This window comes from Callorhinus ursinus, unplaced genomic scaffold (genome assembly GCF_003265705.2).
Source record: "Callorhinus ursinus isolate GAN/ISIS: 27379988/994484 unplaced genomic scaffold, GSC_fseal_2.0 scaffold10, whole genome shotgun sequence".
Classification (NCBI taxonomy): Eukaryota; Metazoa; Chordata; class Mammalia; order Carnivora; family Otariidae; genus Callorhinus; species Callorhinus ursinus.
The window spans coordinates 45,006,358-45,022,790 of NW_027397072.1; the positions used below are offsets into that span (position 1 = coordinate 45,006,358).

Here is a 16,433-nt window from a genome sequence, read left to right on the forward strand (position 1 = left end):
GCTGCGCTCTAAGCAGAACAAATGTGTTTATTTAGTCTACGATCATTTTTAATTTTACTACTGACAGTCTGACAGAACTACTTAATATTGCTGGGTTGACCTCTCCGTGATTTTGTGCTACCCCCCCCCCCCTTTTTTAAACTTCCCTTAATCTGCTGTGTCGGGAAGAGAATACGTTTGACTCCACAGGACGACAGGCCTGCAGTGATATGATCAGTAGACAGCCCTGGTCAAAACAAACGGGCAGAAAGGCAGGATTACAGGCGGGAACTGGGGCTGTACCTCACACGGCACCCTGGATGCACAAGGAGCCCTCTCTGCATGTAGGCAGCTCAGGGAGAATAGCCTGTCATCACTCCCTAGGAATGGCTGAACAGGGCGTTCCACAGCACAGAACAATAACATATGGGATGTAAAGTTAATTTCTTTAGGTTCAGTCCTGTTCCCCCCTGGGAAAGGAAGATTGTCCATCTGGGGTAAGATCTTTCTGAAAATGTGGTCTTTAAAGTCTCTAAAAACCTTTAAAGGCTGTAAGGGAAAGATAACAAAACTTTTTCTCCCACACACGTGAGAACAACGTAATTTGTTGCTCAAAAGATGCACATAGCCACTTGGAACCTCAGGAATGACAACCACCAGTGCAATCTGCAAGGGGTTCCAGGGATCTGAAAATAGCAACATGGCTGCCATTTACCACACATTTACTTTGCACCAAACTCTGTAAGAAATGCTGCATAGGAATGGCACCCATTTTAAATCTCTCACAACTCTGAGGGCTATACAGCCATTAGCCCTGTGTTAACAGATAAAGTATCTGATATGTAAGGAGGTTATGTGGTGGATGACAACACAGTAATGGCCACAGCTAGGGGAACTAAACCAGCAATAGGTTGATTCCCAAAAAAAGAAAACCCGTGGTTCACATCCCATCATCTAAGGACCCTGAGATCAGTCCAAAGTTGGTGCCAATTGTCCAGGAATGAAATTCACTGAGGTCATGAAATAGAAACTCTCTAGGCAGAAGTCATATTCCGAAGCAATTGAGTTACATCATTTTAGTTCAGAGGACTGAACTATCCGAGTTGCCAATAGAGGCCAGTCAACAACTAGAAAAGCAGAGAGAGGCCCAGTTGTCAAGGACTGCAAAGCTTGCCCTGGCCCCTAGTCCAGTAAAATTTGTGACGAGGGTAGGGCTCCACTTCCATCATGAAACAAAAATGCTGAAAGAAACCAAGGAACTATGATAAGCGAGGCACTTATAATAGGGGTCTATGGGTTAGTAGGACATGTAACTGCCCAGTTATGTTAGATGCCAGGCTTGGTGCAAAAAGATTGACCTTAGCCAAGAGATGTGTAGACAGGGCTCTTTATTGCCAGACAAAGGTACATTCAAAGTCCCTAATTCTACAAAAGTGCAAGGCTGGAGCAGGTAACAAAATGTAATTCAACACATGATCCATATTAAGGTGGGCATAGGTGGTCATTTGGCCAGCTAACCGGAAAAGCTGACCTCCTCTGAATTACCACATGGACCAGCACTAATCTGAATCTCAAGATAGGGCCAAGGCAGGTACACAATGCTCAGCCTCTGCAGCCTAAAAGAATATACAGTTTTGCACTCCAAGAAGTAAGGGAGGGATCCAAACTCAAGTGAATCCTCTATAACTTCTTGAGTATATTATTGAATATAATTTTAGCATTAGAAAAATTGGGGGGTATACCACTTGGGTGAGTAAGCAAGCTGGTGAGCAATGAAACATCATCAGAGCAGTTCCGAGCTCCAATATATTTAGTCACTATTGCCACCCCCCCAAAGCAAGTCTTGATAAGTTCCACATACGTACAATTTTCAGATGAGATAAAAGTCTCATGACATCTGCCATGTCCGCCAGGATGAGTAAGCGTGTTACAGCTGAGAGCAAAGCCCTCGCTGCCCGCACCATGGTGCCACGCTTCACCGATGAGCACGGGTCATCAGCAAACTCTGAAGAGGCGATGCGCATTGTCTCACCTGGAAGACAAAAACGGAGAGGCATGTGAGTGGACGGGAAGCTCAGAGGCTAGCAATCACCCATCCATGTGCATGGATGATTATTGTTCCTATTATAAAACCCGCCATGAACAGGAGGTCCTCCTGCTACCTCCATCACAGCCCACCTTTCAAGGCAAATGCATCAGTGCACACTGGACAGGGGCTGTGGACAAAATAAGGTGTTCATTTCACACAGAAGTGTGAAATTGTGCTTTAAACATCAATAAGGAATATATTCAATTCCATTTGTCTAATAGTTGAGATGAATTTGCCCTGACCTTAATCATTCTCATTTTCCATTTCCCTTGGAAGCAATGGGATTTACTAGGCAGCTAGTGGAGCTTACTGACAGTTGAGGTACAACGTTAAGTGCTCCACAGAGGAATGAAACTAAAACTCTGGCCTCATTAACAGTGTACTCTTAATTGAACTAATCAGACAATAATAGGCTACAGAGATACCCCAAATGTAGTCTTTTAATACTCTGCTAAGAAGCTATTCTCTAATAGAGAGAACATTTATAGGAGAATTGAACCAATTCAACAAACCCATACTATGTCAGATATTATTAAGCTCCGGAATTACAAAGGTGACTGAGGACACCCTAGTCTCAAGGGGTTCACCATCTAATAAGGGAACATGATGTAAATACATACTTATAGTATGTATGACTACATATCACAATGCACATACGATTAAGCATGTACAGAAAGAAGGGGGAGTGATTTACTTATTTAGTGTGAGGCTGGGAGAAGCCGTCAACTTTGATGGGCTTTGAAGAACGAAGAGGTGTTCCCCAGAAAGACAGCGGCGGGAAGAGCACCCTTGGCAGGGTGAACGCCGTGTGAGGCTCTGAACGTTGGAGCAGGATACTGAGTGTCAGGAACTACAGTCACATGGGAGGCACAGTGAGGAAGGGGTACAGAGGAGAGGTGGTGGTGTTGAGGAAGCTGTGAAGGAGATCCGAACGGGGTCCTCAGCAGGGAGGGAAGTGACATCAATAGATTTTTATTTTGACTATATTTCATAGAATAAACTGAGGGAGACAAGCTAAGGGCAGAGACACAAGTCATTAGGGCAAAGGCATTAGAGTCTGAGAGGAGCAATAACGAGGGCCTGGATGGACCAGGGAAGTAGAAACGGGATACAGAGAGGATGGGCATATTGAGATTTGTATTAGAGAAAAGAGCGGATTTAGGGACTGACGAGAGGTGGAGACCGGAAAGAAGGTGGAGTGGTTGGCGAATACTGAGTATTTGTACAAAGGGACCCAGCAGTGGGAAGCAAAGATCAATGACTAGGATGACACACGTCCCGTATCAGTGGACGGGGCGTACCACCGGGGGTTGACGGGAGCATAATGAAGCCTCACATAGCAGAGCATACACAGTGGCAGTAAAAGCTTTGTCAGTAAACTTGAAGAATAGAGTTAATATGACCAATTATTTGATTTAGGGTAAAGCAATTCATTCAATATTTCATTTTTAGAAATGGTTATTTCTCATCTGTTAATCAAAACCCAGCTCATTTAAATAAAGTCAATTGTACCATTGAAACACTGGGCATCCTGTAATTTATCCTAAGATACAAGAGAAAAAAAAATAACAGCTCTTACCATTTCACAAGCAGATCAGAATATAATGTAATTCACTCAGTGTTACAGTTACTTAAACCCTCGAAGGGATACTTTTCATGCTTAGGTGTGTCAGGAAATAGAGTATGCTGTTAGATTTTTAAAAGAAGCTACCATTTACAATAAGCATATTATATAGCCAACCAGCTTAGTCCCAGTGCCTAGACACAAATAGCTTGATATATAACAGCATGGGAGAAATGTAACAATTCATTACCGGATGGGCACAAAGTCAAAAAGATGAATTTCCAAGATGTCTGGCCCTCCAGGACTAAATAAGGTGGAGGCCGGCAATTAGGAAATACATATTTAATTCAGGTGTCCCACCCTTGCTACAACAGGATTACATAAATCTCCTCATCCCCCGAACCCTGAAAAAGAAGGACTCATTGGCAGATATCCATGCTGTGAGGAGAAAACCAGCTCATTCTCACCCTGCGTCGCGCAGCAGGAAAGAACATTCACAATGGTAGGTGAATCAAACGAAACATGGAGAAGGTCACCACAGCTAAAGATGGACATATCTGCGTATGGTATTAATGGGTGGAGCAGCTGCTGTGGAATCAATCTACTTACTCAAGGAAAGCAGAGATTTATTCTGCATATAAACCTAGTGAGCTACATGGTTGATCCCAAATTCTGCAAGTTAAACTGGTATATAAGCCACAGTAACAGTAGATCACTCAGGTAGGGCTACTCTGTACACAAAGGACCCTGGGAGGCAAGCCTAGTTGCACCCCTCAGCATGTGGAGGAACCATGCCTAATGAAACTAATATTCAAGGTCAGGTTTTTATATTTTATATGTCATATTTTTATATGACATTTTATAATGCCACTTAATCCAGGTGTTGGCCATTCGGTCAGCAATACTGCTTCAAAACTAGGAGTAACACACAGCAGCATCAAGCTGTCAGGTGCAGCTCATCGACCTGGGGCCCCCCCAAAACAGGCACCCCAGGAAGGGACTCTGGAGATGTCCGTGAAAGGGGAGGGGCAAGGGGAAGGGTAGAGGTTGAGAGAAGGAGACCCACATTAGTAAATGTGACTCTGCAAATGGAAATCTCATGCTAAATTCTGAGATTATTTTAAGATAAATAGAAGATGATCTAATTCAATTTAAATTACAACTAAAAACTCATTTTAAGCAGGTACAAATGATTTCATGTTGTTAAAGATTTTAAAGGAAAAGCAATCTGAAGTCAACTACAACTTTAATGCATTTTATATCCCTGTAGTTTTAAGATTACTGAATTAAAATGGAAATCTATATTATGCAATGATAAGCGAGTTTATCAGGATAAAATTAGCTCTTTTCCCAGGGAACTGCTTTTTCTGTAAGACTAAAATATTTAGCTAAGAAAGAGCATGCATATGTAGGAGATGGAAGGGATCAATGAAGAGGGGATAACAGATCTGCCTGTTTCTTTTATATATACCACTGTGTTCAATCTCAATTACTTGATATGGACCTAAGCTCAGAGTAGGGTGTCTCTAGTAAAGTCTTTGGTCTCCTCAAGCCACTTACCACCTGCTGGAAAGAAGAAAAATTAACATCTCCAAATAAGTGACCAAAGGGAAATAATAGCAATTAATATGCACAGAGCGTTTTTATATAAAGGTTTATTATGTAAGTATTGTTCTAAAAACTATATATGGATATATTGTCATAGATTAAAAGATAAGTAATCTTTACAATCACAAACCACGCCAACCATTACCAAAAATTAGACTTGAGGATTATTCAACCTCTGTGTTTCAGTCACCTCAACTGCAAAACATGGGGCCAAAATAATGAGAGCGGCCTTGTGGACTGCCATTAGGGTTAAAGTATAGAGGTGATGCAGTCAAAGCCCCCAGCTCAAGGCTTTACCCATAACGAAGGCTTACTCATTATTGTCATTAATACTACTGCTACCACCATCACTGTGTCCTCTCTGTGACAAGAACCATTCATGAACTCCTGGTTAAAGATTTGGAAGTGCTTTTTGTTGGTTGATTCCACTCCTGCATACATAATAATTTAGAAGCAAGAAAACATCTGCCCAATAAAAATACTTATTGTTTTAGGGCAGAAAATGACTCCCCTCCCAAATGGTTCCCCTGCTTGGCTTGCAAATCGGTGCTTGTTCTGGTTCTTATGCTACCGTGGCGGCACTAGGGGATGGACAGATAATTGTGCATAAGCTTGAGGTAATATCAACTCAAATGTGGAATGATGCAGGATGGTAATAATACTTAGAAGAGAGGGATAACATGCAGAGGGCAGAGTCTCAGGAGTAGAAAAGTCTTTTCGGAAGCAGATTATGAACCAAAATGGCATGAATACCATGTAGTGCATCCTTTGAAGGGAGAGCCTGCATGCAACAGCTCTCTTTAAATACTTGATAAACGAACTATGGGAAAACTGTGGAAAGTGGGGGGAAAAGGTATGATGCAAAGCTAGGTTCAGAGAGTGTTAAGCTGTCTTCCAGAAAGTTCTCTATGCCTATATGTTTAACCAGCATTTATCGTATGTAATATCTAAAACTGCATATTCTCTTTTGTCTAGTTATATAAATTCTCCTTTAATTACATAGATTTTTCTTTGTCTAATTGCATAAAGTATCTAGCATATATTGATGGTTCATGTTCTTGATATTTTCCCATTGTAGAATTCCTAGAGAAGATGAGAGATTAAGAGCAAAAAGTTCTAACCCTCTTAGCTATGATTTGTTCCCTTTTCCCAATAACCTAGGCTTCCTCAGAACCTTTTTCATACATATTTTCCTTGAAGTACAAATCTTAAAAGATCCTGAGAAATGGATCCTCTACAGCAATGGAAAAAATGCAATATATTTTAAGAGAAGAAAGTTTAGTGAGGTCTAATACCTGACCACTGCTTCACAAACTCTTGGCTAGTTCTGTCCCCCAAACTGTACATCCCCATGGAGCCACAGACAGAAGTGAAGGAATAGACACAACAGGATTTTTAAATGATAACTGAGTGGACAGTGCACATCTTCTGAATGTTTTATCATTTTGATTATGTCGTAGAATCTGTAAAGCAATGCAGTGCTTAAAAACAATTTACTGCTGTGGTTAGCTCATTTCTGAAGCATGGTGGGAAATATATATCTTCATCTGAGATAAAGCAAATTAAATGCTAAATGAATGGTCAATGTGAGGAGCATTTCTCTATTTGCTAAATGGGATGCTGCCCAATTCATGAATTGCTTAATAAAGCCAATTAGATCTTCCAATTTAAAAAACAAACAAAACAAAACAAACAAACAAAAACACCAGAATGGTCAATGTAGAGAACATCATGGAAGTTACAATGTTACCAGAAGAGATCTTGATACATTACACTATGTCTCTTGGCTCCTTTTTTGAAGACAAAGGTGAGCACACCCTTGATAAAATTATCCAGAGTTGGCCGGTGTACAGGTAAGGATGAGTTGAACTAACTGCATGAGTAAACACTGAGGAACAGTTTCTTCTGGGCTTATTCCAGCAGCAAGTAGATGGTGCCCATAAGGTAACTCAGGATTCCTTCCATTTTAAGATTTTATCAGGTTGTGTCTATTCAGACTTAATATCTTAACATGTGCTGTATTGTCTCTTTCCTACTAAGAACAGTCTCTTTTATTTAGAGTTCATGGTGTGCCAAGTTCTATTTGAAGAGCTTTATACATTATAACTCAATTACTACTCAAGAGAACCTGATGGAGTAAATACTTCCATTGTCACCATTTACACCTGAGGGAACTGAAGAGAGCAAAGGAAGATTGCTTGCCTAAGGTCAAACAGCTGGTGAACGGTGGTGCCAGCATTCAAAGCCACGCTGGCTCTAGGGTCTGTGCTATTAACAACTGTGATTTAGAAGGAACTTTTAAGATTCTACTTACTTCTTACTAAAATTATTTGTTTATATATTTCCATCTGGATCTTTATTATGAGTTGAAGATTAGTGCACTATTTTATTTAGTTAGCAGAGTATTATGAAGAAGAAAGGAAGGAAGGAAGGATGGGGGTGAGAGGGAAGAACTAAATAAAGACATTTCTCTAATTATTTCCAGGCTCTACCACTCTCTATGGGGCTGATTTATGACTGCTTATGCTGCATACATCTGAGTCTTCAATCCTTTGCCAAGACTATAAGCTTAGGGTATAAACCATAATTGTAGTATATTGATTTCTTTATTCCTAGCACTTAACTTACATTTGACTGGCTAGAGTCACTTAATGAATGTTGGGAAGAGCAAAGAATGGCAGGCCTGGCACTTTATGTTTTAAAAAATATCCTGGGGCACCTAGTGGCTCAGTCGATTAAGCATCTGACTCTTGATTTTGGCTCAGGTCATGATCGCAGGGTCTTGAGATCAAGCCCTGCGTTGGGCTCTGTGCTCAGCGGGGTCTGCTTGAGGTTCTCTCTCTCCCTCCCCCTCCCTCAGCTCTCATGCCCACACTCTCTCTCAAATAAATAAATAAATAAATATTTAAATAAATAAATAAAACACATCCAACTGCTGCTGAAGCAAGAAGGACAAAATCCTGAATGCTATGAATTTATCAGTGCCGTAATATGAATATTTTCTTCCACTTTTTTTTTTTTTTAAGTTGGTCTTATGAGTTCAGCCAGCCCTAGAGAAGCTGTAACGTTTGAGAAAGGCAGGTGATAGTAGAAGTTACAAGACCTTTGCTTCTCCTTTGTTTTGCCCACATAAGCATTTGCTATCAACAGGGAAAAAGTCTTAAAACTTTTTTGGAAACAATCAAGAACTTGAGAGAGCAATGTGTGCATTTCACCCCAGGGTGGTTATGACTCAAATCCATGATTAGGAGGAAAGGTCGACAATCAGAATTTTTCTTGGAGGCTCAGAGATGATGAAATCATGTTATTTTCTCAAGCAAACTCTGCATTAAAATAAGCTACCTCCTGCAGAACCTGTCACTTCCAGCACCAAGCATCAGCAGAAGTGCTGGCACAGTTCATGTCCTTCTGTTACCAGAAGCAAAATAATCTTTGGCCTAAATATGCAAACAAAGCCTTATATATGCATCTAAATATAATTATGCATGCTATGATCACATATAATTATAATAATTAAATATTAATAATTAATTATAATATTAAATACAATATATACATGCATGTTATATTATACATGTAATTTATAATATAGTCAATTGTAATATTAAATAAACAAGTAATTAAAATAATAACATGATGAATAAATAATATATATATACATATATATTGCATACTATACATATTTACATATATATGTGTATATATATATATAAAGTAGGTACCGCATAAACTACATCAAAACCATGTAATTATTATAAAATGAGAATCCTGCTTTTTTCTTTATCATTCTACCAAAGGTAGTGGACTCCATGGGCTCTATATCTTTCTTCGTTTTTCCAAGCAACTCTGAACAAATAAGAAATTACATGGAAAATGACAGAAAGCTGATGGTTCCATTGTCCATGAAGTGACTGTGAGACTGGAGAATTTCTGATCTGGGTAGGAGCTCTCCAGGCTTGTCTAGCACCTCACTCTCACCTTCCATAGAAAGACACAGAAACTCAGTGGTGTTTGACCTGTGGGAGGTCAGGTGGCTGGCTGGGGCCAGCATCCCAGTTACCTGACATCCCAATCAGGGATAATCGCAAAGTGGCTGAGAGACCAACAAAGTGCAGTGTGACACAAGCAAATTGAAACTTCCTCCTCACCTAACAAAATCTGAACTAACCACATGGCCTTGTTACAGTCCTGCCTCAGTGGCTCGAGCAGCTCCAAAGAGAACCATGCATCTGTATTCAGTCTGGCCCAGTGTCCTTTTTTTTCAAGGTGGGTAATTGAGTCCGTTCCAATGCAATTTTCCCCCATCAGGATATGTTCTGTGTGCAAAAGTACTACAAATGCCAGTAATTGATGATTAAGTGTATTGAATGTTATGAGCTATTAAACATCGTTAGAGACAGTAATGTGCCACCCTGCAGAAGGCACAGATCATTAAGTGTATGGATTTTAATTATTTCAGCTGTAGCCTTTTCCTGGGTAGGGAGGAGAGGGTATAGGGTAATTTCACATTGTTGTAGCCAGAAAGATTATCATGCTACAATATGGCACACTTCACAAATGAGACCTTTGTAAGGACCTGTTAAATATAGCAAGAGCCATATTCCACAAAAATGTGATTATTGTTTTGGGCTCAAATGCAGTGAAAGACCATAAACTTGGAAATATTGAACAGTGATGTGTTAAGCTTAAGAGAAGAATGGAGTATGGAGGATCAGTATTGAACCCAGAGTCACTTGATATTTTTATAAAACAAGGAAAAAGAAACTGATGAACATGTAAATCTCACTGTACAGTATATTTGTTTCTGAAATATGTGTACTATATCAAATATATAATTAAAGAAGGCCTCTTGTAAGTTGGTTTGTAAAGCAAATAAGCAGCTAATAAATTATTTTTTGTGTAAAACCAAAATTTCAATAACCCTGTATATGTAATATAAGTGTCTGTATAGAAAGCATATTGCGGACTTATTTATATTCTTAAGTCAATAAATGTTTCTATTGGTCAGTGTCTTTATATATTCTCCTACAACCATGACCACAAATCAAAACCCACTGAAATGTCAATAGACTGATACAGTTCTTGGTAGTTGAACTGTGATTTCAAAAACTTTCCGTGTGATAAGGAAAGGAAGAATACCATAACTGGCCTCGAGAATGGACAGGAGAGATAACATGATCATCAAAAATGCCAGCAGGCTCCACATTTCAACAGGCAAATGTAGAGGACATTTCTGTTTTTTCTTGCTAATTAAGAGGCTGTGTAAGGAACTGTAGACTAAGGAGGTGGAGGAAGGGATTTAATGTCCAAATACCAGAACTTAAGAATACCTGAGAGGACCTGATGCAGCCTAAATCTTAGAAGACACAAAATCCAGGTGTGACCTCTAGGACAGAAATCCTTCTGCTTCCCTAAGAAGACACCCAATTTGAGAACACTCTAATTATTAAAATTATTTTTTCAACTACTTGGTCTTTGATACATTTTTCTGAACCATACCTAAAAATACAACCCCCTTCTCAATAGGATAAATCTTAAGAAAAAAATTTTTAAATGTCCTTTAAAGAGAAGGGAAATGTCAAAGCAAACATTCATCAGCCCTTGCCTAAGAACTAACGCTTCATTCAGATTATGAAAAGAACAACTAACATAAATAAATGAACAAATAACTCCCCACAGTTTTCCAAATGTTAAATACCTACTAACTAGTCATTCAAGTCAGGATAATTTGTTTGTACATGACCTTTGAAGCAAATTAATAGTAAGCACGAAAGGTGTTGCCAATCAGCTCTGGAGGGGATAAACCTGGTTTTTAGCAAGCTGTGAAAACAATTAGTAAGAAAGATAGTAATTGATAACTAGTCACTCTGATCTATTTCAGGATCTAAATTACTACATATATTTGAAAGATACTGAATATAAGTTCATTGGTGGAGCCCAACTCTTCAATTTCAGATAGAAGAGGACAAGTCTCAAGAAACTTACATGGCATGCTCAAGGTCACACAGTGCACTAAGGGCAGAGTCCAGACTAGCAGCTGGATCTCTTGACTCTGAGTCTGGATTCACTGCAATTTAACTTCTGTGGTATATTTCTTTAGATGCATTCTGTTTTTCACAGGGTTTCAAAAATTCACAACTGACTGTCTTCCAAGTTAGTCCATATAATTTAAGCCTATCTATACCAGTTTGGATGTCTTGATACTATGCTTATGTGCAAATATATCTTTAAGTCTCTAGTTTCAATTTTGAGATACTTCAAAATTGTCATTAGTACAATGAAATAATACTTGCATCACTGATTTCATATCAGCTAAAATATAAACACAAAGAAAAGCAAAAGGGGAGTATAAAAAAGGCACATTATATAATTTGCATCTTACAGCCTACAGAAAAATAAACTATGCTTCAATTGCTATGCTGTAAAATAACAAACCAACTTACCTTTTCTAAAGTAGTCTTTGGCTAAACAAAACACAGGAACAATCCTCATAATGAGAAAAGTAGACTAAGGATAGAAACTCTACCACACAGTTCAAAATTAGAAGCCAAACAAACAAGGTTCCAAGTAATTGGTATTATGAATCTGGTAAACAGTGCTATAAATTTACAGCTCGATTAAAATATATTTTAAAATACAACATGGAAAAAACTGATTGTCTTCACTGGTTTGAGGATGAAAAAACATAACGATCAGATTCTAAGATTTAAACGGTAGTCTTTGCCTTAATTGCTGAACTGCCATTGATTTTCCAGTCATCATAGAGAAATGGCAGCTTGTTAAATGTGATTATAGCCATGAGTCTTCTTTACTGAACTGATAGGAGACACCCATGCCACCATCATTTTGGTTCCTATATTAAGAGGGCTCAAGGAAGAAACCACATCTAAATCAACATCAGTATATCAATTGTAATAAAACACCCCTAACAAAGATATATTTGTTCAGCAGGATCCAGCAATAGGTAATGAACAAAATTGATTTAAAGTAACTCAAAATCTTAAATCAAAAAAAAAAAAAAGAAAAGAAAAACCAGCAAATTGCCAAAATGTGCTAATCAAAGCTTTCTTCACTTCTGTGATCAATAGCTTGTCACTAAGGTCATAGCAGTCTCAGACAGGCTTCTGTCTTTCCACCTCAAAAGTACATTTTTTTTAAAGTAAGTGAAATAAGGTTATAAAAAACCTAACAAACAAACAAAATATCCCAACAGGATGGCATGCAGCCTTAAGGGAAATTTGGGGAACTAGATATAGGAGAGCGACAGTCCTGTCCATAACTGCCTTAATTGGTAGGGTTGGTTATATGATTATATCTGTAAATGTGTGTTTGTGTACAAAGTGTATAAAGAATTATATATTATTTCATTCATCTTTTTATTCATTCAACAAGCATTTATTCAGTATCTGCTCTGTGTCAGGCACTTGCCAGGTTTCTAGATATTCAAGATGAAATCACAATTCCTGCCCTCTACTTACTTGCAACCTGATTTTTTTCTGAACTAACAAGGATCATCTGTAGAACATCTGCAGAGAAATGCCAACTGAGTAGGCATTTGGAAATATAAAAAAGAAGAAGTTTCATTTTAGGAAGTTGGGAATCATGAGTGTATAGAGGATGCTCAGTTGGCTATAATAAGGTGGCCAAGAAATATTCCTGTATGTGCATATATATCTGTGTTTCTGTATGTCTATCTACCTATCTCTCCATCCATCCACCCGTCTATCCATCCATGTATCTATGTGTGTGACATAGAGATTAAATTAAGTTTTTCTTTCTCTAGCCCTCCAATGAGTAGCTCCTAGCCTTAACTCTAAGAACTGGCAGAGGCAACCACTCACTGCCAATGCCCTCCCTCAAATCCCTGCTAGAGCACTAAAGAACAAAGAGTATAGATGAGAATGACGCAGATAAACACACTCTTCATCATTAATTCCTTGGCCCCATATTGAGCAGGTCTAGGTCAACAGTGAGATTCCAGGGCCTTTTTAACCTCTTGGCATCAAGCCCTAAATGAAAAGTGGGCTTAAGGGGTTTAAAACTCCATTCTCCTGGGCTGATTCAGTTTTCTATCAAGATTTCCAAAGGAAAGAGACCCCATCTTATCACACCAGTTTCATGAAACTGGAGGGAACTGTAGGGAGAGAAATGAAAGAATTAAGATTATAGAAAGTCAGTGAATTTTAACCTTTTCTCTCCTTCCACTGGAAACAAGATCCACCAACTTAGTCAACATAATGTAGGGTATGCAAAATGAAAGGAAATACAGGACTTTTCTTTAAGTATGCTAGTTGTATTTTCAAATAACAAGCTCAATATTTTTTCTTCAACCTCCAGACACTATTTTTTTAAAGATTTATTTATTTGAGAGAGAGAGAGAGAGTGTGCAAGTGCTCGTGAGCTGGGGGAGGGGCAGAAGGAGAGAGAGACAGAATCTTAAGCAGACTCCCCACTCCATTGAGTGTGGAGCCCAATGCGGGGCTCAATCTGAGGACTCTGGGATCGTGACTTGAGCCAAAATCAAGAAGCGGATGCTTAACCAACTGAGCCACCCAGGCACCCCTCCAGACACCATTTCTTATAAAGTACATAAAATTTAAAGCAAGGATTCAATTGTTAAACTGGAAAAAAAAGTAGAATAAATATACTCTTCTCCGCATTTCCAGACTTTTTGGACACTCTATGTTGTGTTAATAATTGGAACCATTCTCAGATTCTCTTGCCAGTCTCAAAATTTTTCTGCCTTGTGAAGGCTGTTCTCAGGCAAAGGAGGGTGCAGGGGGCCGTTCTGTGCTTCTTAGTGCTAATTTCTTTTAAAATAAAAGTGGAAAAATCATGACAAATGACTTGAAAATTGCACCGTACACACTTGCCAGTGAATGAAGGTGCACAGCCCCTCAGTAAACATATTTCTGACTACAAATTAATGAACTCATATTGGGAGTATAATTTAACCTCCCATGGAGGTTGGCCTGTAGGGAGAGACTATTCTGTTCATGCTGATGTTAGTATTCCACTCTGTAAGACAGCATAATAAGGATTAATACACTAACATGGATTTTTAAAGCAAATACACATGGTTGGTTAATTCTTACCTCACTTACATATTACTAGACAGAAAGACTGAGTAGCAATTGCCCTGGGGCACTGCTGGGAGGTGTCTATGGGTATATGGGAACTTGTTTTGAACAATGAAGGAGAGTTCGTTTTCAATCCCTATACTGAGCAGCAAGTGGCTTTTCTCACCAAAAGGAGTTTAAAGGAAAAGCTGGGGAAGAAAATGCAGATGTCAAAAATCTGTAGATGCAGTAAACTCATTTTAGAGACAGAGAAACACTACTGAACAATACCTGGGTTTAACAAGCACAATTCTAAACCACCTTCAGATAGTATTCAAGCCATGCAGTAAGAAGTAGGCATCCTGGCACACCGGATAAGGGACAATGTCAGCCTAGGTTGATTGGTCCATGCCTGCAGAGAGTCACCACCCAGTCACACTTGTCCAAGGCTGTTACTAAGGTGGAAAATAAGTCCGTATAAATCCACCTGCATCCTTTACAGGATGCCCTATATAAATGAGGGGTAGTCAACATAACTCCAGGACAGAGTGCAGATTCAGTTAATAGATCCAATTGTTTTCTTCACACAGTTCCAAGTTAAAGAATCTTTTTTGTAAAAATGCATGAGCATGCACACACGTATCACATAAATTTAAATACTCCAGTCAAGGCTTTGGCATGGAGAGCTGGCAAAACCAGTAAATGGAACCATTTATAGAATTTAGCCTTAAGCCTTCTTTTTACTTCATATGCCACACATTATAATTACATTTGAGAAACCCCAAACCTAATATTTTCGATAATCAACAGATGCAGCTAGAGATCATTTCCAAAGATGGCACCATTGCAAAAATCTATTCTGCCCTACTCTGTGTGGATCTCTTCAGTATTAAGTAATGATGCTCCCTCACTTCTAATACCTTTAACTCACTTTCCTTTTCCAGAGAGACTTAAGAATAGATGGCTAAATAATCTCAATGACCCCTTCCAATTTTGGATACTATAATGCAAAAACCCCACAAAACCCCACTAATAGCTGTTATTTATAAAATAAATACCATGCACAGTGATAAGCACTCTAAATATATGATCTCACAATGAGGTGGACAACAGTTTCATTTCAAAGATAAAAGAGACCATGGCTTAGTTTAGAAAGGTTTATTAAACTTGTCCAAGTTCACACATCTACCTAGTCAGCCTCAGCCCTAGAATTTGATAAGATTGCTGGACTTAAAAGTATGGGATCTCAGTAACCTTGAAACTCTAAGCCAAGGGTCTATGGGCAAAAAGTTTTGCATTGTGATTCTCCTGTCAACGTTTCTTAAGACTGTAGACATATTTAAAGGACGAGTCATTGTGCATGCAAATACGACATACTGTTTTCAAAAGCAAGCACACCTTATAGCAGAATAAGAAACCAATCATCACCTACAAATGTTAGTTTGCTTTGCACCTATTATGCACACGTATGCCCAATAGATCAAAAGAAGCAACAAAAAGAACTAATATGCCATCACATGACAGATGGGATTAATCATTTTGAATTGTCACATCTCAAAAATATAGATTTAGCATTTCTCACTATTAACTGGATATCATCTACAAGATCGTTTAAATAAGAACTTGTGGCCCAATTGAAATTTAGGCTCATCAACTTTTACATATGGAAACTAAGAATAAAAGTAAAAATGTTAATAGTATTAATATTATTCTAGCAAAAAATTAAGTAACAAAATTATCAGTATGACAAGCTCTTAAAATCACCTGTTTCTTCCTCTGAGAACATACCAGTGAAGAACCTGGGCTCAGACTTCTTGAGCTTCAGTCCCACTTCTGATAATTTTTACCTTGTGTTGCCTTGTGCAAGTTATTTAACCTTTCTAAGATTCATCAGTAAAATGAAAATAGTACCCATGTCACAGATGGGGTACTATTATATAAAAGAGTAAATAGAGGTGGTGAGAGACTGCATAGCATGAAATATTTCTCCAAGACACCTGGAAATGCATGTAACACAGCAAATATCTGTATAAATGGAAGGGCAATCCCTGAGCCAAAGACAGACAGAGGGAAAAAAGAAAAGAAAAGGAAAGGAAAGAAAAGGAAAGGAAAGAAAAGAAAAAAAAAAGAAAAG

General features: G+C 38.6%; 1 protein-coding gene across 10 annotated transcripts in view; it reads right to left on the minus strand.

Moving 5' to 3' along the window:
• CTNNA2 (catenin alpha 2) overlaps positions 1 to 16,433 on the minus strand; it is a 1,073,854-nt gene that overhangs the window by 742,487 nt on the left and 314,934 nt on the right. For all 10 annotated transcript variants that reach the window (XM_073897478.1, XM_073897482.1, XM_073897474.1 and 7 more), the window contains one exon: positions 1,845 to 2,011. In XM_073897478.1, coding sequence (XP_073753579.1) covers positions 1,845 to 2,011 — 167 coding nt within the window. The remainder of the gene's footprint in view (positions 1 to 1,844; positions 2,012 to 16,433) is intronic.